Raw genomic sequence first — 26,360 nt, 5'->3', positions numbered from 1 at the left:
ATTCTCGTGCCTCAGCCTTGCGAGTAGCTGGGACTACAGGAACACTTCACCACGCCCAGCTAATTTTTTGTATTTTAGTAGAGACAGGGTTTTACCATGTTGCCCAGCCTGGTCTCAAACTCCTGAGCTAAAGCGATCTGCCTGCCTCGGCTTCCCTAAGTGCTAGAATTACAGCATGACTTTATAATTCTTAAAACTCTTAAGATACAGATAACTAACACCAGGAGGTATAGATACGCATTGTTATTATACAATAAATATAAACATTAAAAGTATATCTGACACTATTCATAATAGCCAAAGAGTGAAAACCACCCAAGTATCCATCAATAGAAAAATGGATAAACAAAATGTGGTATATACATATAAGGAATATTATTCGGCTATGACAAGGAATAAGTACTGAAACACACTAAACACGGGTGAACCTTGAAAACATTATGCTAAGTGACAGCATATCATGTGACTCAATTTATATAAAATGTCCAGAATAGGCAAATCCATAGAGACAGGAAATACAGACTGGGGGTTGCCAGAAGAGGGAGGAATGGGGACTGACTGCTAAGGGGCTTCTTCTGGAAGTGATGAAAATATTCTAAAATTGACTGTGGTGACGGGTGGCTGCACAATTCTGTGAATATACTGAAAACCACTGAATTGTGTACTTTAAATGAGTGAACTGTATGGTATGTAAATTATGTCTCAATAAAGCTGTTATAAGAAAAAAAGCACATCCAAGTGAACAAAAGTTTCACACATCCCTTGCTCAGTATAGCGATCCTGTTAGCACCCATAAACAGAACTCTAAAATCTAAATGAATGCCCAGTTCTCAATACCAATTCTGTGTTGCCCTTACTTGTGAACACTGGCCTCTTACATAAAACAGTAGATGAAACACCCAGCATGCAGACAGTTTCTATATTAGCTCCACATTACAGTAACAACCTCTGTTGCAGAGTCGGGAACAAGCCAGGGCCTCACCACCCCACCTTCCCACCTCACACACTTTCTGCCCATCCATCTCCTATCTTGAATACCTACCCCCCACCCCCCCAAACTATGGACATAGCTGAAGCCGCCTGAGCCCCAGCTTACTGGGGAGAACAACTAGGATAGCTTTCAGAAAGCAGGCGCAGAGGGAAGGGTGCTCACCCACAGGAACAACCGATCAAAAAACAGGCACAACCGGCCCCAACACACCCGCCACCCTCCCAGAAACAGGACTTTTCAGTCTGTGGGTTTTGTTTGTTTTTTAGCTGCATCTACAAAGATTTTTATAGTCAGTTCCACATTCCCTCAGCAGTTATAGGTTTTGATCTGTTCCTAATTATGGAAAAGAATCCTGGGATTGGTTCAGAGTGAAGGAACTTGAGTTTAGTATTACCATTTTTAAAGCCCCAATGCTTACACAAATTTCCAAGTAGAGAATTAGATTTCCTCAGTTACTCTGCTTTAAAAAAATGAGAATCTCAATTTTTAAAATCTCATTTAAAAAATGAGAATCAAAGGCAAAACGGCTTTGCCTGCATTGAAAGCCATACTGAAATTTAACTGAATGGCCTACACTACACTATTTAGACATTTCCCTACTCTCTTCCTTAAATAAGTCTCTCCACTTTTACTGAATTTGCACAGCTGCTAAATGTGTGTATTTAAGAGCCATGCTACTACACACCTAGAAAAGCTAAGTCTCTGGGGAAAAAACGGCAATAAAGAAACACGCAGCCCTTGTTGAGAACATGATGTATTCACCCAGGAAGACATGAGCTCAGCCCTCCACATAGCGCACAGCCAGATACGGTCCCCAAAGCAGAGAGAACCAGTGTCAACCAGGATCTCGTGAGAGGACTGAGAACACACGGTGACACGGGTCTAGTCACAGTGAATAGTGCAGTCATTTGTACCAAACAGCAAAAAGACACATTTGCAATAGAACTTACCTGCGTTTTCAAGGAAAGCTTGGCAAACTAAATGGTGGGCATGCCATCGTTTATTTTCACAAGTGCTCCTGAATGCAGCGTTCATAAGTGGATCTTAAGTTAGTGATCCAGAACAGATAAGGAGCACCAAAAAACCAGGAAGAAAATCAACATCTCCTTGATTATGAAACTTAAAATTATTACTTCTTAGAAGTAAGTGTGGGGAAGAGCTCCCTCTAGAATGAAAGCTCTAAAACCATTTCAGTGACTTTCAGAGGGTGGAGCAATAGGGAACTGGGAGGAAAAAAACTAAAACTCGGCATTGGCAACAAGTATGGCTATCTCCAGCACAAAAGCCTGCTTTAGGCACAGACTGGGAAAAGTGTCAGCAGCATAAGTCAAGATTTTCACTAAGAATCTAAAAAGTATTAATCATTTGTCAGCTATAAGCAACAAAGCATGATGTTCAATTAGATTGAGAATATGGAGAGGTATGTCAGTACAAAAACAATCTCAACTTAAAATGAGTAAATAAATTTTATTTACTAGAACCCTAATCAAGTGTTTTACATGAAAATAACCTAACAAATATATATAATCTATATCTTAATAATGTCAGGAGATGTTGCCAAACTGAAATTATACTGACTGGAACCTAGAGCTCAACCTCTTTCGGATTGGAGAAACTGAAACCCCTGCAAGCTCTATTCCAAATGTAGCCTATGGCAGGGAGAATTCTAAGAATGCTCCCAAGATTTCCACCTCTTGATGGGGACGCTCTGTATCTTCCCTCCTCCTGTGTGGGTAGGCCTGACCTAATCAGATAAGCTCCTTTAAAACAGGGTCTAGAGATCAGAGTCCTAAGAAGTCAGAGAAATTTGAAGCTTCAGGATACATATTCAATATGTGCATAGGTATACAAGATCTAAAATTTTCATTTTCAAATGTTACATAAACGCAATCATGCAGTATATAAATTTCTAAGATTTTCTTTTTCAATCAGCAAAATTTGCTTGGGATTTATCAAATTTGTTGTGTTTCTGTATATCAATAGTTCATTTCTTTTTGTTGCTGGGTATTAGGCCATGGTGTGTATGTAGCATCATTTATTTAAGCATTCATTTGTTGAGGAATATTTGGCTTGTTTCCAGTTTTGGGCTATTATAAATAAAGCTGTTAAATATTGCTTTCAAGTGCTGTAAACACTGGTGTACAGATATTTGTGAGAACACTGGTTTTCATTTCTCTAGGATAAATGCCTAGGAATGCAATTGCTGGGTTATAGGATAAGTATAACATTAGTTTTTTAAGAAACAGACAAGGTATTTTCCAGAGTGACTGTACCATCTTATATTCCCACCAACAATGTATGAGTGATCCAATCTTTCCCCATTCTCTCCAATATTTGGTGTTACTACTATTTTTAATTTTAGTCATTTTGATAGGTGTGTACTGTGCTTTCAATTTGTGTTTCTTTAATGGTTATTTTATTTTTATTTTGAGAGGCAGTCTCATTCCGTCGCCCAGGCTGGAGTGCAGTAGCATGATCTCAGCTCACTGTAACCTCTGCCTCTCAGGTTCAAGTGATTCTCCTGCCTCAGCATCCTGAGTAGCTGGGACTATAGGCATGTGCCACCATGCCTGGCTAATTTTTGTATTTTTAGTAGAGACGGGGTTTTGCCATGTTGGCTAGGCTGGTCTTGAACTCCTGACCTCAAGTGGTGATCTGCCTGTCTTGGCCTCCCAAAGTGCTGGGATTTCAGGCGTGAACCACCACGCCCGGCCTCTCTAATGGTTATTGATGCCGATCATCTTTTGTCATTATTTGCCATATGTATATCCTCTTTGGTTACATGTCTATTCATGTCTTTTGCCCATTTTCTAACTGAATTGTTTGTTTGTTTACTGTTATGTTTTGAGAGTTCTTATATTCTAGATTCAAGTGCTTTCCCAGAAATATGGTTTGCAAATATTTTCTCCCAGTCCATAGCTTGCCTTTTCATCTTCATAACAGGGTTTTTCACAGAGCAAAAACTTTTGGTTTTATGTGGTCCAGTTTATCAAGTTTTCCTTTTATGAATCATGTTTTCAGTACTGAGTCTAAAAACCTTTTGTTTCATTTTGGGATTCAAAGATTTTCTCCTATATTTTTTTCTAAAGTTTTATAGTTTTATGTTTTACATTTAGATCTGTGATCAATATTGAGTTAATTTTTATACAAGATGTGAGATTTAGAGATTCCTTTGTTTGCCTATGGTTGTCCAACTGCTCTAGCACTATTTGTTAAAAGGCTGTCCTTTCTTCATTGAATTGCCTTTGCAGCAGCGCCTTTGTCAAAAATCAGCTGGGGGCTGGGTGCAACGGCTCATGTCTGTAATCTTAGCACTTTGGGAGACCAAGGCGGGAGGATCACTTGAGCCCAGGCGTTTGAGGCCAGTCTAGGCAACATAGGGAGATCCCATCTCTACCAAAAAGAAAAAAGAAAAAAAAAAAAAGAATTAGCCAGGCATGGTGGTATGCGCCTGTAGTCCTGGCTACTTGGGAGGCTGAGGCAGGAGGATCAGTTCAGCCAGGGAGGTTGAGGCTGCAGTGTGCTGTGACTGCACCACTGCACTCTGGCCTGGGCGACAAAGTTTTTGAGACCAAAAAAAAAAAAAAAAAAAAAAAAATCAGCTGGAACTAGCGTGGTGGTGTGCACCTGTAATCCCAGCTACTCAGGAGGCTGAGGTGAGAGGGTTACTTGAGCCCAGGAGTCAAGACCAGCCTGGGCATCATAGTGAGACCCTGTCTCAAAAAAAAACACCAAAAACAAAATCAAGTCCTAATCAGTTGGACATATTTATGTGGTTCTATTTCTGGGATCTATAGATCAGCCTATCCCATTGATCTGTGTGTCTACACCTCCACCTGAAACAATGTCTTGATTACTGTACCTAGATAGTAAGCCTTAACATTGGGTAGGTTGATTCTTCCCATTTTATTCTTCTTTTTCTAAATTGTTATAGCTATTCTAGAACTTTTGCCCTTTCATATAAATTTCAGAATAAGCTTGTCTATATCTACAAAAACATCTTGCTGTGATTTTTAAAGACTTTTTTTATTGTAGTAAGATATAACATAAAATCAAACCATTTTTAAGTGTACAAATCAGTGGCAGTAATTACATTCACAATTCTGTGCAACCAATATCACTACCTACTTCCAAAGCTTTTTCATCACCCCAAAGGGAAACTCTTTAATAACCATGAAGCAGTAATTCCCTATTTCCCACTCCCCCTAGCTGCTGGTAACCTCCAATCCACTTTCTGTCTCTAAGAATCTGTGTACTCTAGATATTTCATGTTAAGTGGAATCATTCAATATTTGTCCTCTTGCAACTAGCTTATTTCACTTAGCATGTTTTCAAGGTTCACTTGTGTTGTCGCGTGTATCAGAATTTCATTCCTTTTTAATGCTGAATAACATTTTATTTTATATACACACACACATGCACGCACATATACACACACACACACACACACACACACACACACCACATTTTGTTTATCCATTCATCCACTGATAGATATTTGGGTTGTTTCCACATTTTGGTTATTGTGAATAATGCTATCAACATTGGAATACAACAAAGCGTTTCATGAACACAGATGCTGGGAGGATTAGAGGACAGCATCAACAAGTTATCAACATATTTGACCAGAGCAACTAGGCAAAAAAAAGAAATAAAGGGCATCCAAACTGAAAGGAGGAAGTCAAAGTGTCCCTATTTGCAAATGATATAATCTTATATACAGAAAACCCTAAAAGCTCCACCGAAAAACTGAGGACTGACAAACTCAGTAAAGTTGCAGGATACAAAATCAAAACACAAAAATCAGAAGCATTTCTATATAGGAGCAACGAACTAGCAGAAGAAGAAATCAAGAAAGCAATCCCATTCTCGATAGATTTTTTAAAAACTTCCAAAAACGACCGTAGGAATAAATTTAACCAAGGAGGTGAAAGCCCTCTTTACAAGGAACACTATAAAACACTGATGTAAGAAATTGAAGAGGTCACAAAAAAATGGAAAGAGACATGACGTTTGTGGACTGAAATAATTAATATTGTGAAAAAAACCATACTACCAAAAGCTACCTACAGATTCCATGTAATCTCTACACCAATGACATTCTTCAGAGAAATAGAAAAAACAATCCTAAAATTTGTATGGAACCACAGCAGAGCTCAAATGGCCAAAGCATTTCTTTCTTTTTTTTTCCTTTTTTTTTTTTTTTTGAGACAGAGTCTCGCTCTGTTTGCCCAGGGTAGAGTGTAGTGGCTCAATCTTGGCTCACTGCAGCCTCCTCCTCCCGGCTTCAAGAGATTCTCCTGCCCCAGCCTCCCAAGTAGCTGGGATTACAGGCACCCACCACTGCACATGGCTAATTTTTGTATTTTTATTAGAGACAGGGTTTTGCCATGTTGGCCAGGCTGGTCTCGAACTCCTGACCTCAGGTGATCTGCCAGCCTCGGCCTCCCAAAGTGCTGGGATTATAGGCATGAGCCGCTGTACTCAGCCAACCAAAGCATTTCTGAGCAAAAAGAACAAAACTGGAGGCATCATATCACCTTACTTCAAAATATGCTACAAAGCTATAGTACCCACAACAGCATGACACCAGCATAAAAACAGATACACAGACCAGTGGAACAAAATAAAGAACTCAGAAATAAATCCACATATTCACAGCCAACTGGTTTTCAATAATGGAGTCAAGAATATTCAGTGGGGGAAAGGACAGGTTCTTCAATAAATGGTGCTGGGAAAACTGGATATCCATGTGCAGAAAAATAACACTAGGCCCCTCTCTCCCACCACATACAAAAATCAAATTTAAATGGATTAAAGGCTTAAGTATAAGACCTAAAACCATAAAACTACTTGAAGAAAATATTGGGAAAATCCTTCAGGACATTGGTCTGGGCAAAGATGTTTTGTGTAAGACGTCGAACTCACAGGCAACAAAAGCAAAAATTGACAAATGGGACTATATCAAGCCAAAAAGCTCTACAAAGCAAAGGAAACAAGAGAGTGAAGAGACAGCTCATAGAATGGGAGAAAATATGTGGAAACTATCCTTCCAACAAGGGATTTATAACCAGAATATACCAGCAATTCAAACAACTCAATAGAAAAAAAACCTGATTTAAAAATGGGCAAATGATCTGAATAGACATTTGTCCAAAGAAGACATACAAATGGCCAACAGGCATATGAAAAAAATCTCAACATCAGTAATCATCAGGCAAATGCAAATCAAAACCATAATGAGAAATCATCTCATCCCAGTTAAAATGGCTATTATTAAAAAGACAAAATAACAGATGCTGGCGAGGATACAGAGAAAGAGGATACTAGTTCACTGCCAGTGGGAATGTAAATTATTTAGTACAGCCACTATGGAAGACAGTATGAAGATTGCTCATAATAGATCCACCACATGATCCAGCAATCCCACTGCTGGGTATATATCCAAAAGAAAGAAAATCAGTATACTGAAGAGATACTGCATGCTCTAAATGTTTATTGCAGCAGTATTCACAAGAGTGAAGACATGGAATCAATCTACGTGTCCATCAACAAATGAATGGACAAATAAAATGTTGTCTATATTATACAATGAAATATTATTAAGTCACAAAAAGAATGAAATGCTGTCCTTTGCAGCAACATGAATGGAACTAGAGGTCATTATGTTAAGTGAAACAAGCCAGGCACACAAAGACAGATATGTTTTCTCATTCAGATGTGAGAGCTAAAAAAACTGATCTCATGGAGGTAGAGTGTAGAATGGTGGTTACCAGCTGCTGGGGGGCTGGGGAGATAGAGGTTAATGGGTATAAAAATAGAGTTACAAGGAATAAGTTCTAGTGTTCAATAGCACAATAGTCATTATGACTATAGTTAGCAATAACTTATTATTTCAAAATAGCTAGGAGATGTGAAATGTACTCAACACAAAGAAATGATAAATGTTTGAGGTGATGGATATCCTAATTACTCTTATTTGATCATTATACATTGTATGCATGTATCAAAATATCTCATGTACCTCATAAATACATACAATTATGTATCAATTTAAAAAGTAAAATTAAAAATACATTTAAAAACATGATATAAAAACCTAGAAAAAATATTAAAAAGTGAATCAAATAAAGAGGAAACTCAAAATATCCTATAACTATTAAAGAAGCTGAATCAGCAGCTAAAAAATATCTCCACAAATAAGACACTAGGATCAAATGATTTTATAGGAGAGAGCTACCAAGTACTTGAGGTTCAGTTAACTCTAATCTTATATCTTCTCCAGAGATGAGAAAGAGTGAAAACTCCTCAAATTCTAATTATTAAGGGTTAGTTTAACATGATGCCAAAAGTGTAACAAGGACAGGAAGGGAAAATTATCAGACATTCTTACTCATGAAATAGATAAAAATTCTAACCAAAATATTAGCAAATTGAATCCAACAACGTGTAAAGTAAGGAAATGATACGTCATGCTCAAGTTGGGTTTATCCCAGGAATGCAAATGATCATCAGGCCCTAGCTTGTGCAACAGCTTGTGATGGTGGTGCTGTTTATAGAGAAAGGAAGCATGGAAGTCTGGGGCTAAGATCACAAGAAGGAATATGCACCGAACGCAGGGAGCTTTGACTACCCAGGTAGGGCTGTCCAGGCAGCAACTGCCAGTGCTGGTCTGGAGACAGCACTGAGAATCACCAGAATAGATGTGGCACCACAAGTCCCACATGCAGGAAACAGAGTGACGAGAGAAAAGGACCAGGTCTGAATCCTAGACAAGCCTAGTGTTTAAGGAAGAGGAAGAGGAAGAGGATTCCCTAAAAAGACTGGCCAGAGAATGAGGGAAAGAAAAATCCAGGAAGACAAGAAAGATGATGATTCAAAGCCATGCAATGAGAGAAAAAGGGGACTGAAAAATTCCATCACTGGGGCCCACTATGACAGGACAGTTTCAGGATGTGGTGAGGGAAGAGGCCAGACCATTGTGAGCAGATGTGTGACTAGACAAGAGAAAACAGGAATAGGAAGCGTGGCTGATGCTTACAAGACTGGCTGAGGAGGGACACCGGGAGAATGCAAGGGCAAAGGGAGAAGCCGATGAGAGGATTAACAAATCTTAGACCATGGAGACAGGAAAAAGGAGAGAGGGTGGTGAGAAAAACTACAACATAGTTTTTGTCCTCCATATTTCCAGAATGGAAAGATCAACTGTTCTTTAGTTACAGTCCCAAGGCATCCTAATTGATGAGTGATAACTTGCTTTTTTTGTTGTTGTTAATTTTTAAGTTCAGGGGTACATGTGCAGGATGTACAGGTTACATAGGTAAACGTGTGCCATAGTGGTTTGCTACACACATCATCTCATCACCTAGGTAATAAGCCCAGCATCCATTAGCTATTATTCCTGATGCTCTCCTTCCTCCCCATCACCCTCCAACAGGCCCCAGTGTGTGTTGTTCCCCACCATGTGTCCATGTGTTCTCAGCTCCGACTTATGAGTGAGAACATGTGGTACCTGGTTTTCTGTTCCTGCATTAGTTTGCTGAGGATAATGGCCTCCAGCTCCATCCATGTCCCCGCAAAGGACATGACCTCATTCCTTTTTATGGCTGCATAATATTCCATGGTGTACATGTACCACATTTTCTTTATCCAGTCTATCACTGATGGGCATTTAGGTTGATTCCATGTCTTTGCTACTGTGAATAGTGCTGCAATGAACATACATGTGCATGTATCTTTGTTACAGAATGATTTATATTCTTTTGGATATACACCCAGTAATGGGATGGCTGGGTCAAATGGTATTTCTGCCTCTAGGTCTTTGAAGAAGTGCCACACTGTCTTCCACAATGGTTGAACTAATTTACACTCCCACCAACAGTGTAAAAGCGTTCCTGTTTCTCCACAGCCTTGCCTGCATCTGTTCTTTTTTGACTTTTTAATAATAGACATTCTGACTGGTGTGAGATGGTATCTCACTGTGGTTCTGATTTGCATTTCTCTAATGATCAGTGATGTTGAACTTTTTTCATATGTTTGTGATGACTTGCTTCTGAGGTTGATTATGCTTCTGAACATTGGCAAACGGCAACAGCCTCCATCCAGTGACCATGCTTCCATGGTTAAAGGTGAACCAGTCCTTGAAAGCCCACCTATCCCTAACCTCCACATTCACCTAAATGAAGAAGGTAAGAAGCAGAAGGTATTGAGGAAAGGCCCCAGGGCACATGAGGATAAAAAGCTAAAATGGGGCCACGGGTCTCGGACAAGAGGGAGTACACTGGCCCCCTGGGAACAGAGGAAAGGAGCAGGCTGACAACAAGACACTGCAGCAGCCGCACAGCCCCTTACAACTACCCTTCAGGTCACATGCACAGAGAACTGGAGACTTGGAAAGGCTTTATGATTTGTATAGGAGCCAGGAATCAAACCACCTCTGTCTGACAACAAGGCTGATGTTCTTCAACATAGTCTCCCCATTTGTCCTCCTTTAAACTTTGATAGCATTTCTGGGATCATCTCATGTCACTTTCCACACTCTGGCTTTCACTCATTATATGTGGGTTTGTTTCACTTACATCCACCTTACTCTAGAATTGAAGTTCTTTGTGTAGCCCTACAGGCTTTCACATGGCAAATGCTCACTGAAGAAGTGAATACGTTTATAACGACCAAATCTGTTACATGCCAACTTGCTTTCAACAGTGCTTTTGCAAATATCTTTCGTGAGTGATACGGTCCATCCCCACTCCAATCTTCTGTGTAGCATGCATGTGCTCAGCACTCCTCTGCCATACACATTACAAAGGCAAAGCCACATTGCACATCTCATTTACCACAAGCTCCAAATTAGCAAATTTAGTCTTACTAAAGAGATTTCACCACCTTTGCAGGTATGAGACCAAAAGCCTCTTCTTACCTGAATTTTGATGGGCCAGGTGAAATTACTGACATAAACAAAGAAAGTGATATTTGGGTGGTTGCGAAAATCAAACTTCTCATTAGAGAAACTATCTTTGTACTCCTTAATGTTGGTTTTTGAAACAACAGGCATCTCCTCTCCAGCCTGGGTTCCAGCTGTTAAAAGAAAAACATGAAAGAGAAGAGACATTTTTGGGGGGGCTAGGGGGAGAACAGAATCTGGCCTCATTAATAATAAGGACAACAGCATTTATCAAACATTTCCTGTGTTCCAGTAATAGCCTTTAAGAGCTCAATCTCATTTAATCCTCACAGCTGCCCTATTATTATCTTCATTTACAGACTGGGAAATTGAGGTTCAGAGAAATTAAGTAACTTCCCTCAAGTCACACAGCCAGCAAGAAATGGAGATAAGATTTAAAGCTGGGCAGGCTGATATACAAAAGCCTATGTCCCTAAGCAAAATGGTTTTACCGGCCGGGTGCGGTGGCTCACATCTGTAATCCCAGCACTTTGGGAGACCGAGGTGGGTGGATCACCTGAGGTCAGGAGTTCGAGACCAGCCTGACAAACATGGAGAAACCCCGTCTCTACTAAAAATACAAAATTAGCCAGGCGTGGTGGCGCATGCCTGTAATCCCAGCTACTCAGCAGGCTGAGGCAGGAGAATCGCTTGAACCCAGGAGGCAGAGGTTGCGGTGAGCCAAGATTGCGCCATTGCGCTCCAGCCTGGGCAACAAGAGAAAAATTCCATCTCAAAAAAAAAAAAAAAGAAAAAAAAAATGGTTTTACCAGGAATCCATGTAACTCCCTTCCACCCTTGCGCCACCCCCAAACAGGCGACACACATGATCATGAAAATACAGATACCACTAGAATCCTATTAACAAGCACTGGCATTCACTTTGTCCACACCACTTCAATTCCTTTGCATTTCCTCTTTACACCTCCTTGGCAATGCGCCAGACTCCCATGCCAGTAATGCTGATGTACTTCTCACTGCCTAACCCACAGTAGCAGGGAAGAGGGGCTCAAGGGGTCACTCAGTCCTCCCTTCTACCGCCAGCTACCACAGTATTTAAGTCCTCCTAATCTGGTATAACTCCATCCTATTCCCAGAGAGTCCTTCAACGTTCCACATTCTCCCTTAGCCAGGAATTCAAGTGCCGATAAAGAGTAATGAAATGGACATTTTTCCATGTCTGAGTTAGACCCTGTGACTACAGCCCACATTATCAGGTCTTCATTGAGACACTCACTGCAATTTTTTTTTTTTTTTTTTTTTGAGATGGAGTTTCACTTTTGTTGCCCAGGCTGGAGTGCAATGATGCAACCTTCGGTCACAGCAACCTCCGCCTCCCAGGTTCAAGCAATTCTCCTGCCTCAGCCTCCCAAGTAGCTGGGATTACAGGCACGCCCCACCACACCCAGCTAATTTTGTATTTTTAGTAGGGATGGGATTTCACCATGTTGGTCAGGCTGGTCTTGAACTCCTGACCTCAGGTAATCCACCTGCCCCAGCCTCCCAAAGTGCTGGGATTACAAGCATGAGCCACTGCCCGGCTCATTGCAAATCTTTCACATGCCTGGCGATGTTGCCTTTCTCCAAATACTCTGATAATTCAGACTTTTTCTTAAAAGTCTCTCCTCATTGCGAGTTTCTGAACTTTTCTCAAATTCTACACAATGTTTTAAGATGATAAACATAAGTGGCATGCACAAGGCAATATTCTTATTTTGCATCACTCTAATTGGTTTGTGTTTTTGATAAAAAAACTCAGTATTGTAATAATAATAATGATAAAATATAGTTACCATTTACCACATTTCAAGCACTATATTGAGTACTTCATTTATTATCTCATTTAATTCCCACATCACTCTACTTGGGAAGGTGGTTTTTTTTTTATTTTTTTTTGAGATGGAGTTTCACTCTGTCACCCAAGCTGGAGTGCAGTGGCGTGATCTTGGCTCACAGCAACCTCTACCTTCAAGGTTCAAGCGATTCTCCTACCTCAGCCTCCTGAGTAGCTGGGATTACAGGCACGCGCCTCCACGCCTGGCTGATTTTTGTATTTTTAGTAGAGATGGAGTTTCACCATGTTGGCCAGGCTGGTCTCAAAACTCTTGACCTCAGGTGATCTGCCCATCTTGGCTTCCCACAGTGCTGGGATTACAGACATGAGCTATCACGCCCTGCCAGGATGGTGTTTTTTACTATCCTACTTTATACATGAGGAAACTGGCTCAGAAACCTTAAGTAACTTGCCTAACAGCACGGTGCAAGTAAATTTAATGGACAAATTTCAAACCCATATCTACTTGTTGAGTTATCAAGTTAAGTAGTGATTATCCTTTTCTCTTTCTTTCTTTTTTTTTCTTTTTTTTAAAGAGATGGGATCTTGCTCTGTTTGCCCACACTGGAGTGCAATGGCACGATCATGGCTCAGTGCAACTTCCAACCACTGGGCTCAAGTGATCCTCTCATCTCAGCCTCCTGAGTAGTTGGCATTACAGGTATGAATCACCACACCTGGTTTTCTTTTTTTTTTTTTTTTGTAGACAGGGTCTCACTATGTTGCTCAGGCTGGTCTTAAACTCCTGAGCTCAAGCAATCCTCCTGCCTCAGTCTCCCAAAGTGTTGAGATTAAAGGCATGAGCCACAGCACGTGGCCTTCATCCTTTATTTCTTTAGATTTTCTATACAGTAGATCTTCAGTGAATCACAGTAAGGCAGACAGCAAGAGCTGTGCTTTTAGAGTTTGATGTAATTCCCAAGTTACATTTCTCTGCACCTACTAAAATCTCATTTTATTTAAAATGTTTTCATTTACTGAAACGAGTCATTTGAATTTTTCACTTCCGAAGCACGGATGTAAACAATGATGGTAGTACCAGTGGCCACAGCAAGAACAGAAACGGTGGTGGTGGGTTAGGGTAGTAACCACACACTGAGCCTGACATCACAGCAAGCTCTGGTAGGTATAACCTAATTTAATCTATACAACAGTTCTAAGAGGTAAGTATCATTATCCTCACTTTACAGATGAATAAAATAATGCTAAGGTTTAGAGAGGGATTTAGATACTTGTTCAAGGTCTCATAGCTAGTAAGTGGCAAGGGTGGGTTTCAAACCCATCTGTCTCCTGAGCTCGCTTTCTCAATTCCTATATTATGTTTCTTAATCTATCACACCTCCATATGGGGGGTCTTCTCTAGGTATGTCTTTACCTGAGAAACTGGCAGCCCAGGTGATGTTGAGGTTGAAATTCTTGGAGGCATTGATGAACATGTCCAAATCCCTGTTTTGCTGATGAGAGGTACAAATTATTAGAAAATTAATTAAAACAGATTCTAGATTTTAAAATAAAGCAATAGTTTACTCCTCTAAACGTTCTTAATCACAAATATTTTATGATGTCTTTAGAGAAACTCACAGAAGAGTTAGCAAAATTTCTAACCAATTTTCCTTAATACAAGCAATATATCCCAATACAATTTTATTCCCTCCCATTAAAGTATACATAATTTAATGCTTTATCAAATGCCTAACTGCATGAGAAAGTGCCTTTTAAAAAGACCCCTATCAGAGCACAATGATTTGCATCTTCTGACCTGTGTTGGGGAATCACCCTCCTAAGGATTCTCTGGGCAGCTGTTTTCAAATGTCTGAAGTTCACTCCTACCAATAAAACACTTGATCAAGTGGCCTAAATTATATTTATTTATAACTGAAACCCATATAATTCTAAACTCATAGATTACATACAGTGTAAAACTTCTCCAAAACTGGAAACAGCCTTTAAAAAAGGCATATAGAGCTGAAATGTACTTAATTTATAAAATAATTCTATTATATTCATGATTTGAAAAATATTTTTCTCTTACTATTACTTCAAGAGAAATACGATTGAGTATGGCTTCTTAGTTTTGAAAACCCTGTCTACCACTTAGAGATATAGCAGTTCACAGGGCTAATCTAACTTATTTTGATCCTTGGTCTTAATGACTAATAAAGATATTGCTGAGGAATCTGTTAAGCCAATGGAGGAAGTGTACTGTTGGTGACGTTAGGTAAATTACAACATTAATAATTAGTCAAACTGAAATTTGATTAGTACATCTCTTAACTGGGGTCAAACAATTATTTTTGCAAACTAATCAATATTTTTATCTTTTACAGATGCATCCAACTGTACTGAAATTATTCATTTTTAAAAGATCTTAAGAGAAGTTAGAATAAGATTTTTAAGGGTGTTGTTTTGATCATTTTAATAGCGCAAAATCACAATAATGGAAACATTTCCAAACAGCTATTTTTAAAACGTGATCATTAAACCAGAAGTTTCTCTCACAAAGCATTTACCTTCTCATTTACTGATAAGACTTCACCTTCATCTTGAAAGGACAGCTCAAGTGTTTACTTATTTGTATTCAGTATTTGCTGGCAGCACACAACTAACAATTACAGTCATCCCTTGGTATACGTGGGTCATCGGTTCCAGGACCCCCTGAGCATGCCCAAATCCACACATACATACTCCAGTCCGCAGTCTGCCCTTAGAACCCTTGCATATGAAAAGTCCACCCTCCGTATACTCAGGTTTCACATCTTGCAAATACTATATTTTCATTCCACGCTTGGTTGAAAAAAGTCTGCGTATAAGTGGATCCTCACAGTTTTAACCTGTATTGCTCAAGGGTCAACTATATGTCTTTCCACAGAAAGAATCAATAAACTTAAAATCCTTGTACTTTTATAGAAGAAAGAACGTATGCATTTGGATAACTCTAGTAAGTATTCTGTTGTAAGATAAACTGGGAAATCCAGAAAGGTCCAAATACTTTCATGGTTACTTCCCACCTGGTTAAGAAGTATTACAAAGATTCTACTATATTTATTTTTTTAATGAAATTAATGGCATCAAGTACATCCTGAAAGATTTCGAGCACTTCAAACGCTTGCTTATGAGGCAGTGAATACATTTCATATGTGGTACTTTTGTTATAATCTTAATTCTAAAATCTTTAAGAAAAAAATTCCAGTCTATACAGCCACTCAGATGATATGTTAATACCTATAGTTTTTCCATAAAATAATTCATTTAAAGTAATTTATTATTTTTACTTAAAAAGCAATTTACTTTTGAGAATGTATCTTTTCTAGTATATTTTTTCTTAATTTTATCATTGAAATAGAATATTAAAAACAAATCCTATTTTCATTTACTTGTATAGTAAACATACCACACTATAGACTTTGTTCTACTTTTAAAATTAAATTTAGCAATGTTTATAGATAACATTTGTTAACAAAGCAATATACTTTGGCTTACTGCCATACTGTTTTCCATGTATTATTTGTCACATTTATTGTCAATGGAATTTTATAATGGTAAATGGCTTTGTGTATGTTCATGAGAAGTAAGAAATCTCCAAGGAAGTTCCTAAATAATTTACCATTAAGTTTAGCAAAATTTCTTTAAATACTGAAGTGGGTACTGCATGGCTTTATATTTCATTGAAGAAACTGTACAGGTGCATCTTCGTGTTCTGGATGCTTCAGTTTTAAATGTCACGCAGTGTGGCCTTCCTTCCACCACTAGGTAATACCTTAAGGCAGGTTGGGCTTCATCGTTAATGACAGCAGATAAAAAAAATCCACATTTTACATACATATTTTAACAATTTAAATTATTCCTGGCTAACTTCTTAATGGACCCAACTAAGCCTTTGCTGTTTTGCCTCCTAATGAGGCTAAGAACTCACTCTAGGAGCAGAAGTGTCCCCTCCCTTGCTGTCTGATTGGGGCTGCATCATTGGCATTTCAATCAGCAGTGTCTTTAAGCCTCTGGTCACTCTAGAGAGAGTAAATCCAGGCTCTGCTATCTGCCCTCTGATGGTGGAGTCCCCTTTCTGTATGAGGTCGCGATGGGCTGACAGGCAGAGTAAGTATGTGTGGAATCAATGTCAGTCTGTGTCTAAGATGCTGGTAATCTTATTAACACCACTTTTGCCTTTTATGTGGAAAGGAGATAACGTAGATTCTAACATTTCTTTTTTTTTTTTTTTTTTGAGACGGAGTCTCGCTCTGTCACCCAGGCTGGAGTGCAGTGGCGCGATCTCGGCTCACTGCAAGCTCCGTCTCCTGGGTTCACGCCATTCTCCTGCCTCAGCCTCTCCAAGTAGCTGGGACTACAGGCGCCCGCCACCACGCCTGGCAAATTTTTTTGTATTTTTAGTAGAGACGGGGTTTCACCGTGGTCTCGATCTCCTGACCTCGTGATCCGCCCACCTCGGCCTCCCAAAGTGCTGGGATTACAAGCGTGAGCCACCGTGCCCGGCCGATTCTAACATTTCTTTCCTATACCTCTAGAGATCATCTCGTGTACTCCAGTCTGGAGAGTACTGTTAAGGCAGTACTTCTATCCATAATGACCAAGAAAAAGATCCATACAAATTCAAAACAAAATAGGAAGACTTTAAAAAATCTTACTTCATCAGGAGTAGCCACAAAATTGATAGCTGTGTAATAGCGGTCATCTTCCTGGGATAGACTAAAGGTGAACTGATAGTCAATAAGAAGAGTATCTATGGAAAGAAAGAAATGCATATTTAAAAACTAAACACACACACACAAAATAGAACAGGTCTTTAGAGATACAGGCTGCTTTTCTTATAAATTAAGTAACGAGGAAAGCACTTTAACTCAGCTGTACCCAGGTTCCTCAAAGAAAATCAAGTCAGTGGGCAGTATTATTTTATTTGGGTTAACCCATCAAACCGCTTTAAAGAAATGACCAGTTGTCCAGTTTCAGCATAATTATCAAGTAACATCCGTAATTATCTGAAAAGGCTATTAAAAGGGCATTACTATACCCTTTTCCAACTGCATGTCTGGTAAGGCCAGGTTTTTTTCATGTGTTTAACCAAAAAGATGTACTGCAACAGACTGAAAGCAGAAGCAGACAAGAGATTACCACTGTCTTCTACAAAGTCATGGCAGTAGCGTTGGATTCTAATCACTTTAGGGCTGTATCTGACTGTGGTTTTAGTATCTCCATTCCAAATAACTAATGATGTTAAGTCATTTTTAATGTGCTTATTGGCCACTGTAATACCTTCTTTCATGAAATGTCTTTTCAAATCTTTGCCTGTTTTTAACTGGAATTGTCGTCTTATTCAGTTGTAAGAGTTCCTCATGTATTCTGGATACAAACTCTTTATCAAATATATGATGATGTGTCAATATTTTCTCTAGTCTGTGGCTTTTTATGTTTTGGATGGTTTTTTCCTACAAGTTTTAAATTTTTACATAGTTTCATTAGTCTATTTTTTGTTTATGAATTATGCTTTTAGAATCATATCCAACAACTTTTCCTCACCCAAGGTCAAGATGTTTTTCTCTTGTTTTCTTTTAGAAGTTTTATAAATATATATCAAGTCACATTCACAGGTTCCAAGTGGACATGAATTTTGAAGGGATGTTATTCAACCCAGTACAGCAGGTATATAACTACAATGGATATGCCATAACATTAACTCCTTTTTTCTGGTCCCATACTCTGGTCTACCATGTGGATTCTCCCATAAAGAGAAAACACATTTACCCATAAAAACCTGGTCACCTTGACAGACTCACCTTTCACCCCAAGGTGGTTAACACAAATCAGTTCCAGACAGAATGACAAAAAGTTCAACCATATTGTAAGAATTCCGTTTTTGATCTATATCCTAAAACACGAAATATGATGACCCCAACTAGGTAATGGCAAATAAAATTTTAAGAGAACATAAACGTGGAAAGACAGAGATGCATGCCTCTCTACTCTCTCCTGCTATCTGCTATGGACACATTAATGTTAACCCCAAACACAATTAAAACGGCTTAAAATAGTGCTCCTATATGTAGTAAACTTAACAGAATGTAAACATATCAAGTCAGGGAACACTTCATTGGTGGCTGCTATAGTCTTATAGCACTTATCATTCTCAAACCAGTTTAAACAATGAAGTTTTACTGAACTACTTTGCTTCTAGAAATAAGAATTGCAAAACCACTTACAATAACACGTTCCTTTGAGAGGGTTTCCTTGGTATCGATTTTCTACCTCACATCTGGGGGGGAAAAAGACTATTTTATATTGCTATTTAAAACAGAAACTGAATTCATTTTAAAACCAAGCAGATCCTTTTATCTAAAGTACAGAGAGTCTGGAGCCATTATAATTGTATCCTTCACCATAACTCAGCTCAGGTAGTCTAGGAAGAGCATGCATGAATGTTTCAATACTGACTGCTCAGCAGTTCACACACCAACTATATGAGGACAATTGACAAGCATTTGCCAAAGCAATGAGAGAAATCCAAATGTAATAAATCTATTTACTATAATGAAAAACATTTTCAATTTTGTATAGACTACATATTCTTCTAAAAGTGCAGTCAAAACATTTTTCAAATACTAATTTCTCACTTCTTTCCTATGTTCTCTGGGTAAACTAATTCTCTTCTTTAAACACAAGTGAAAGAAGACTAAATACCAAGAATCACTGTTTTTTTAAACCCTGGAACAAGTGTTCACCAGTCTGTAGAAAAAAAATATGTTCTACTCAGAAAACAATTTCCCCATAGATATCATCTATAAACCCAGCCTCCCGCTTCATGAAGCATTTAGGTAAACACAACAGCTATGCACGAAGAGGAAAGGGCGGGAAGCGGGTGACGGCCTTTCCCAGGCAGACATGCTGTTTCCCTTCAGCCAGGGTGATGAGCAGCACCTGCCTACATCTGTGATCTCGAAGGAACTTGAAAGTCTTACTTGATGCCACTTCATGTCTTTGTTGCATCAGCTAACTGAGGGTAAGAGTGATTAATTTTGCTCGATCGCATTTTTCTGTTTAAGGGAATGTGGACCTAAAAGTTAAATTTAACCTTAGATTAGACTTTTCTTCACATATTCGCTTTAGGGCAACATGAAACTAGTAAACATATACGCAGATATAAACTAAAAAAGTAGACAGACCAAACCCTGCTGAGTAGCACTAGCAATGATGTCTCAATCACTGGTGGCATTATTACTACTGTTATTTAAGAAATAATGATGTTTACAATGATTAATAGGCTCAGTGTTTTGACACTAAACACTTTTAAGTCTCTTCTTGAGAATGAGTAAATGCGGATACATGCATTTTATGAGGTTTCCCAGTGAGACAGCCCGGTATACATTGATTGAGGAACTATCCTTCCTGTTTCAACTTACCAGGATACCAAAAACAAATATTGCTAGTCCCACTACTGACAGATGGGGGGAACAGTGATTTGCCTCAAGAGCACCTTGCTCAGTGGAGGCAGGGCCAGGTCTGAAACTTTAAATGTGCCTGATGCTGCTGCACCTGCATCCTCATGGATGGGGACTTCAAACCCTCTCCAGGAAGATGCCTGACATGCTTCAACAAGGAAAATGCTAGAGTAACGGGAAATGTTAAAGGTAAGAGGATCATTTCCACAATCAGACAACCAAACGCCAAATAAATGCCATCACCAAAACACCAGCTCTTCCATCTCTACTCTTTGGGAAACAGTATAATCTCTTGACATGACAAAAATCAAGTAGTTGCTGAAGTTAAAATGACTAATCCAAATGGACAACCCAGGAAATATCAGTATCACTTAAACAAAAATGTGAATTCAAGAGCCATTAAGGAATTGCTGCTAACTCGACGACCTCCTCATTTTGGGGATTGACCTGTCTGAAATAGAATGGGCAAAATTTCAAACTAATCAACCCAGGGATCCCTCAGAGCCCACAGCAACAAGACACAGCGAAGTGGGTGGCTCTCAGGGTGGGGTTCAGGCAGCTGCACAGCCTCTTGGTCCTCCCTGGTGGTCCAGGGAGTATGGTACTCACAGCTGGCACTCGTCTCCCTTGACGCCCTTGGTGGTGCAGAAGCACTTGCCCGTGTTGGTGTTGCACAGCGACGCATGCCCATTGCACTTGCATGCTGCAGAGAAGAAAAAGGAACGGAGGTCACGACTGACTTAAAAAATTCTGACTATTGAAGACTTTTTCCAAAACAAGCAATTTTATCTGAATTGAGTTCAGTAGGAAAGACAGATTAAAGAGCATTCAATGGGTAAGATTCATGATTTTTCAGCTAATGATAATAATGTATAGGTAACATTAAAGGAACCAAATAAAGGACGGAGGAAAGTGAATGCTGGTACCCACTGCCTTCTGAAGCAATGACTATTTTGATCTTTTCAATAGACTCTCTTTTTCACTGCTATGATTCTTTCATTCATTCAATAAATATTTGTGAAGCATGTGTAGAATGCCAGGTGCCGGGTGTGGGGACACAGATATAGCCACTGCCCCTAGGGAGGTGCTCTGGAGGTGACTGTCCTCTGAAGGAGGGCTGGTCTTGGCTGAGGTGCCTTCTCCACGATGGCCACATTTGCAATCACCGCAGGGCTCAGAACCAGGATCCAATGCCAAGGTCAGCGCTTTAGGGGCCCTCAGGACGCGCCACCCTTGCTTCACCTTTTCCTTTGCCTTTATAGAAAATATCTCTTCCCATCTCCCTCATCGGGCCATCTCAACATCTCTCCTTTTATCATCCAACGTAATACAAGCTGTGATAAATATTATACTCCAGTTGAAAAAAGTGAAAGCCTTTTTGGTCAACAACTTTTCACTTTATACCTTGTTTTGCTGGTGAATAAATGAAAGGCATTGAGCTGGAGAGAGGTATGCTTTAAAAATAAATCCTTTGGAATCACCCAAAGAAAACTATAAAACAGAATAGTGCAGAGATTAACAGAATGGATGCTGAAGTCAGAATCATGAGTGTCTGACGCTTGGCTCTGTTGAGACTGGGGGAAGGTGTGTAATGTATAGTGAAAAGCAAAGGCCTTACGTCCATCTGCCTGGGTTTGAATCCAGCATCCTCTACTTGGCTCTTCTGTCACTCTGGGAATGCTACTTAACCTTTCTGAGTTTCAGCTTCCTTGTCCATATGATGGGGATAACAACAGTACCTATCTCATAGGGGTGTTTGTGATGATATGTATATGATGTCTCAAACACAGTAAGCATTCAAGAAATCATGGCTACTATCCTTACCTAAGGACTATACAATTCTAAGAAGAAAACATCAAAGACTTGCTGCCATTTGCAGTATTCTAAACACCACACTTTCTACCGTGGATTAGGACTCTGAAAAATAAGGCAAATTGTACTCAGGCCCTGTAGATCTCACAGAGGAAAATGTGATGCTTCTAGATAGCAGCTGCTGATGTGGGTCTGACGGCATCTGGAAGCACAACCAGCCCAGTAGTTAAGGTCAGCACAGACTGGATGTGGTTCTCAGCTTGGCCACATCTCACTGTGAGACCCTGGGCAGTTTACTTGATCCTGGGGATAATAAAAGCACCTGTATCTTGAGTGGCTAACAGCACAATGCCTTGTACACTCCACCACTCTGTTAGGTACTCTGGTTACTGTCTAATGGATTAAGTCTATTCACAAAGAGTGGGGAAAACATTTTTACCAAATACCTTTTAATCTGAGCAAGAACTTTTACTTAGGAGTAGTGGGGAATGGCATTAGAAGGGTAATAAGAATTGCCTACATCTACTGAGTATTGACTAGTATCCTGAGGAACATGTGTCATGTACTGCTCTGCTTTCATCTTAACAACCACCCTATTATTAGGAGGAAACTGAACCCCAGGGAGAGTAAGGGACACACAGCTAGAACCCTGCCTCTCTCCTGGCTGGTCTTGGATCAGATCAGATTCTGAAGGGCCATGCCAAAGAGTTTGGAGTTGGGATCTGGGGAGTAGGTAGAGATTTCCCTATGTTGTTTACTTTTCCTGCTCAGAACTTTGAAAAGTCTTTCAACTATAGTACTCATTATGTTTTCTGGCTGGAAACTAGAATAAAAAAAGCAGTTCATTAATATCACTTGTCGTAATTTTTGTTCTCATAATAAAATGTCCTATTGCCTGCAGGCTTCTATTTGACATAAATGGGGAAACACAGGACTTTTTTTTTTTTTTTTGAGACTAAGTCTCACTCTGTTGCCCAGGCTGGAGTGCAGTGGCGTGATCTTGGCTCACTGCAACCTCTGCCTCCCAGGTTCAAGCAATTCTCATGCCTCAGCCTCCTGAGTAGCTGGGATTACAGGCCCCCGCCACCACGCCCAGCTAATTTTTCTATTTTTAGTAGAGATGGGGTTTCACCATGTTGGCCAGGCTGGTCTCAAACTCCTAACCTCAAGTGATCCACCTGCCTTGGCCTCCCAAAGTGCTGGGATTACAGGCGTGAGCCACTACACCCAGCCAACACGGGACTATTTAAACCTTTAAAATACACTATAAGTATTGAGGAGTCTGCCTCCTGGTTAAAAAGCCTGTGTGTGATTTTTCAGGCCTGACCACAGGCAATGACACAGCCTTTACCTGGCTGCCCAGGGGGAAGGGGGCCCTCCCCACAGGCAGAGCGTGACCTGTGAGGTGGGCCTGTGTGGGGCTCTGAGAGAGGTGCAGTTAAGGACTCAGGTCTACCTCATGGGTCACGCTCCTTCACATGTTTACATTCCTAGCCTGGAGCCTTCATTCCCAGGCTCCCTATCTGAGGCCTTGGGCTGAGGTCTCCTTCAGGCACCAAGGACTCCTGAGGCAGGGAGGAGGGGGAATTCAGAAGACACTTTCCTAACTCTGACTCCAACCCAGGACTTTCCCACTCCTAGCCCTTACACCTTGCCCTTTCCACAACCTTAGTGTCCATATACTGCTGGAACCTTTTGTCCGGGCCTCAGTGAGATGAGCCCCAAGACTTCCATGTCTGAGCTGATCCCTGACTATTGACCTGTGCCCTGTTCAATGGGAGGAAAGGAAACAGGGGAAGTTGGCACTTTCTTTGGTTTTGGGCCCTTGCTTATACCACTGCAGAATGTGGTCAAAGGCTTGACTCTTAACATTTTTGGCTTGTTGTAACCAGCTACACTGAAACCTTGGTTCTTTCTTCCAGCTCAGCTGAGCTTCTGACCAGTATGATTTAATAAGAAATGTGGTATCCAAAACAAAGTGGCTTTTTTCCTCCTGGATATTCAAGTCAAATAGAAGTGCTGTGTTCCACACCGATTTGCCATGAGTAAACCTGACCAATTTGACTTACGCTGACATTTCCCTCCATTGGTGGGATCACCGTAGAAGCCAGATATGCAGGTCTCGCAGTGCTTGCCTGTGGTCAGGTTCTCACACTTCTCACAGATGCTCTGATTGATGCATTTACTGTGGCCGTTGCATTGGCAAGCTGGAAGAAAAAGAGTTTCAAGGGGTCTGTACCACAGAAGAACTGCATGTAGTAAGTTCAGTAAGATTTATCTGCAACTATCTCTGTAGTTAATTTATCTTTGATAAATCACCAAAACTGGCCCACTAAAAACTAATTTGAGAAATAAGATAAAAAATATCAAAGAAGAGTTAGTCCAGGAAAATTGAAAATGTATCACAGCAAGGTGAAAGCCCATAGTGATATTAAAAAATATTTTTTGTTGTTATTCACTAAAAAATAACGCATGCTCATGACAGTATATTTAAAAAATAGAAGGATGGGGAAAGATCATATACAATCCAACCACTGAGAGACCACTGTTCACAGTTGATATGTTTTCTTCTGGTATAGAAAAATACCAGAAGAACATAATTTGCACAATTATATTCATATTAACATTCACCTTTCTTAACTCAGATCACAATTATTTTACCACCTTATTTCATCAATTATAAACAAAACTTCAAATGGCAGAATGATTTTGATGAATCTTAATAGTTATTTAACCATTCCCTTATATTCTAATATTTAGTTTGCTTTACATTTTTCATTATTAGAAAAATAACCATCTTTATGGATAAACATTTCCACAAGTGGGATTACTAAGACTCCTAATGGATATAGGGCTTTACAACTAGAAAGGTATATGAAGCTTGGACCTCCGAGGACTGCTCAGGACAGCTGCACAGGCTGTGCACTGCAGAACTCTAGGGGGGAATAGGATGGGGGAGACATTTACATAGTGCACAACCTGCACTGTAAGCAAAATCTGATTCTTCAGATCTGCCTTGGTTGATTAGTGTGATGTAGTTTTCCACCATCTTGGCAACCTTCCATAGCCTTGTACTTGTTCTGTTTATGCACCTGTTAGTATTTGAGTGTTTGAAAGAAAACTCAGCTGGGTGTGGTGGCTCATGCCTGTAATCCCATCACTTTGAGAGGCCAAGGTGGGTGGATTACCTGAGGTCAGGAGTTCGAGATCAGCCTGGCCAACATGGTGAAACCCCATCTCTACTAAAAATGCAAAAAATTAGCCAGATGTGGTGGCAGGTGCCTGTAATCCCAGCTACTTGGGAGGCTGAGGCAGGAGAACCGCTTGAACCCGGGAGGCGGAGGTTGCAGTGAGCCAAGAAAGCACCATTGCACTCCAGCCTGGGCAACAAGAGTAAAACTCCATCTCAAAAATAAAAGCAAGCAAGCAAGCAAGAAAGAAAGCTCAAGGCAATGTGCCAGCTATCTTTAGGTGGCCCTACCACCCAAGGCTGGGAGGCACTTGGCACACCCATGAACATGCCAATTGCACCCAGCCACCCAGGTCCATTGCTCCTTCCTTCTTCCAATGAGGGAGAAGCGCACACCAGTCAACAACAGTCCAAGTGGACCAGAGCTGGAGTGTCCTGAGGCTGGCTTGCTAGCTTTTCCAGGACATCATACCACACTTTCACAACAGCTCGGGACACCCAACCACTGACCAATATTGACAGATCTACACGTTTAGGTATTAATATAAATTAACCTTTAGGATTAACCAGTATAAGAAAACTCTCAATCTCTGAATACCACCAGGATAAACATGCACAGCAACAAATCCTGAAGGAAGGGTTAATGCAAGAAATATGAGAGAATGAAAAACACGAATTTTAGTACATTCAACAAGGCTTAAATTATTGCATCCACAATATAAGAGAGCAAGCTCTTAAAAAAAAAAAAACCCTCACAATATTTAGAGCCCTTGCAAAATGTATAAGAATAAATAAAACCAAATTAGACAGAAAAAAAAAAAATCCTTAACAGGTTAAATAGGAGACTACATATCGCTAAAGAGCAACCTGCAGGAAAATCCTATGAACTGGCCGGGCGCGGTGGCTCACGCCTGTAATCCCAGCACTTTGGGAGGCCAAGGCAGGCAGATCATGAGGTCAGGAGATCGAGACCATCCTGGTCTACATGGTAAAACCCTGTCTCTACTAAAAAAAAGAAAAAAATTAGCTAGGAGTGGCGGCGTGCGCCTGTAGTCCCAGCTACTTGGGGGGCTGAGGCAGGAGAATCGCTTGAACCCTGGAGGCGGAGGTTGCAGTGAGCAGAGATCACGCCACTGCACTCCAGA

The 26,360-nt window shown here is 40.1% G+C and overlaps 1 protein-coding gene across 5 annotated transcripts in view; it reads right to left on the bottom strand.

Moving 5' to 3' along the window:
• The window catches only part of ATRN (attractin), a 187,505-nt gene that overhangs the window by 39,684 nt on the left and 121,461 nt on the right, over positions 1 to 26,360 (bottom strand). For all 5 annotated transcript variants that reach the window (XM_058432761.1, XM_032143129.2, XM_058432758.1 and 2 more), the window contains 6 exons: positions 24,095 to 24,232; positions 20,823 to 20,916; positions 18,978 to 19,030; positions 17,409 to 17,503; positions 14,144 to 14,222; positions 10,911 to 11,068 (listed from right to left, as the gene is read on the bottom strand). In XM_058432761.1, coding sequence (XP_058288744.1) covers positions 10,911 to 11,068; positions 14,144 to 14,222; positions 17,409 to 17,503; positions 18,978 to 19,030; positions 20,823 to 20,916; positions 24,095 to 24,232 — 617 coding nt within the window. The remainder of the gene's footprint in view (positions 1 to 10,910; positions 11,069 to 14,143; positions 14,223 to 17,408; positions 17,504 to 18,977; positions 19,031 to 20,822; positions 20,917 to 24,094; positions 24,233 to 26,360) is intronic.

The sequence above is a fragment of the Hylobates moloch genome, unplaced genomic scaffold (assembly GCF_009828535.3).
Source record: "Hylobates moloch isolate HMO894 unplaced genomic scaffold, HMol_V3 SCAFFOLD_21, whole genome shotgun sequence".
NCBI classification, from domain to species: Eukaryota; Metazoa; Chordata; class Mammalia; order Primates; family Hylobatidae; genus Hylobates; species Hylobates moloch.
Note: the sequence above shows the minus strand (reverse complement) of the source record. Positions and strands in the feature narration are given on the sequence as shown.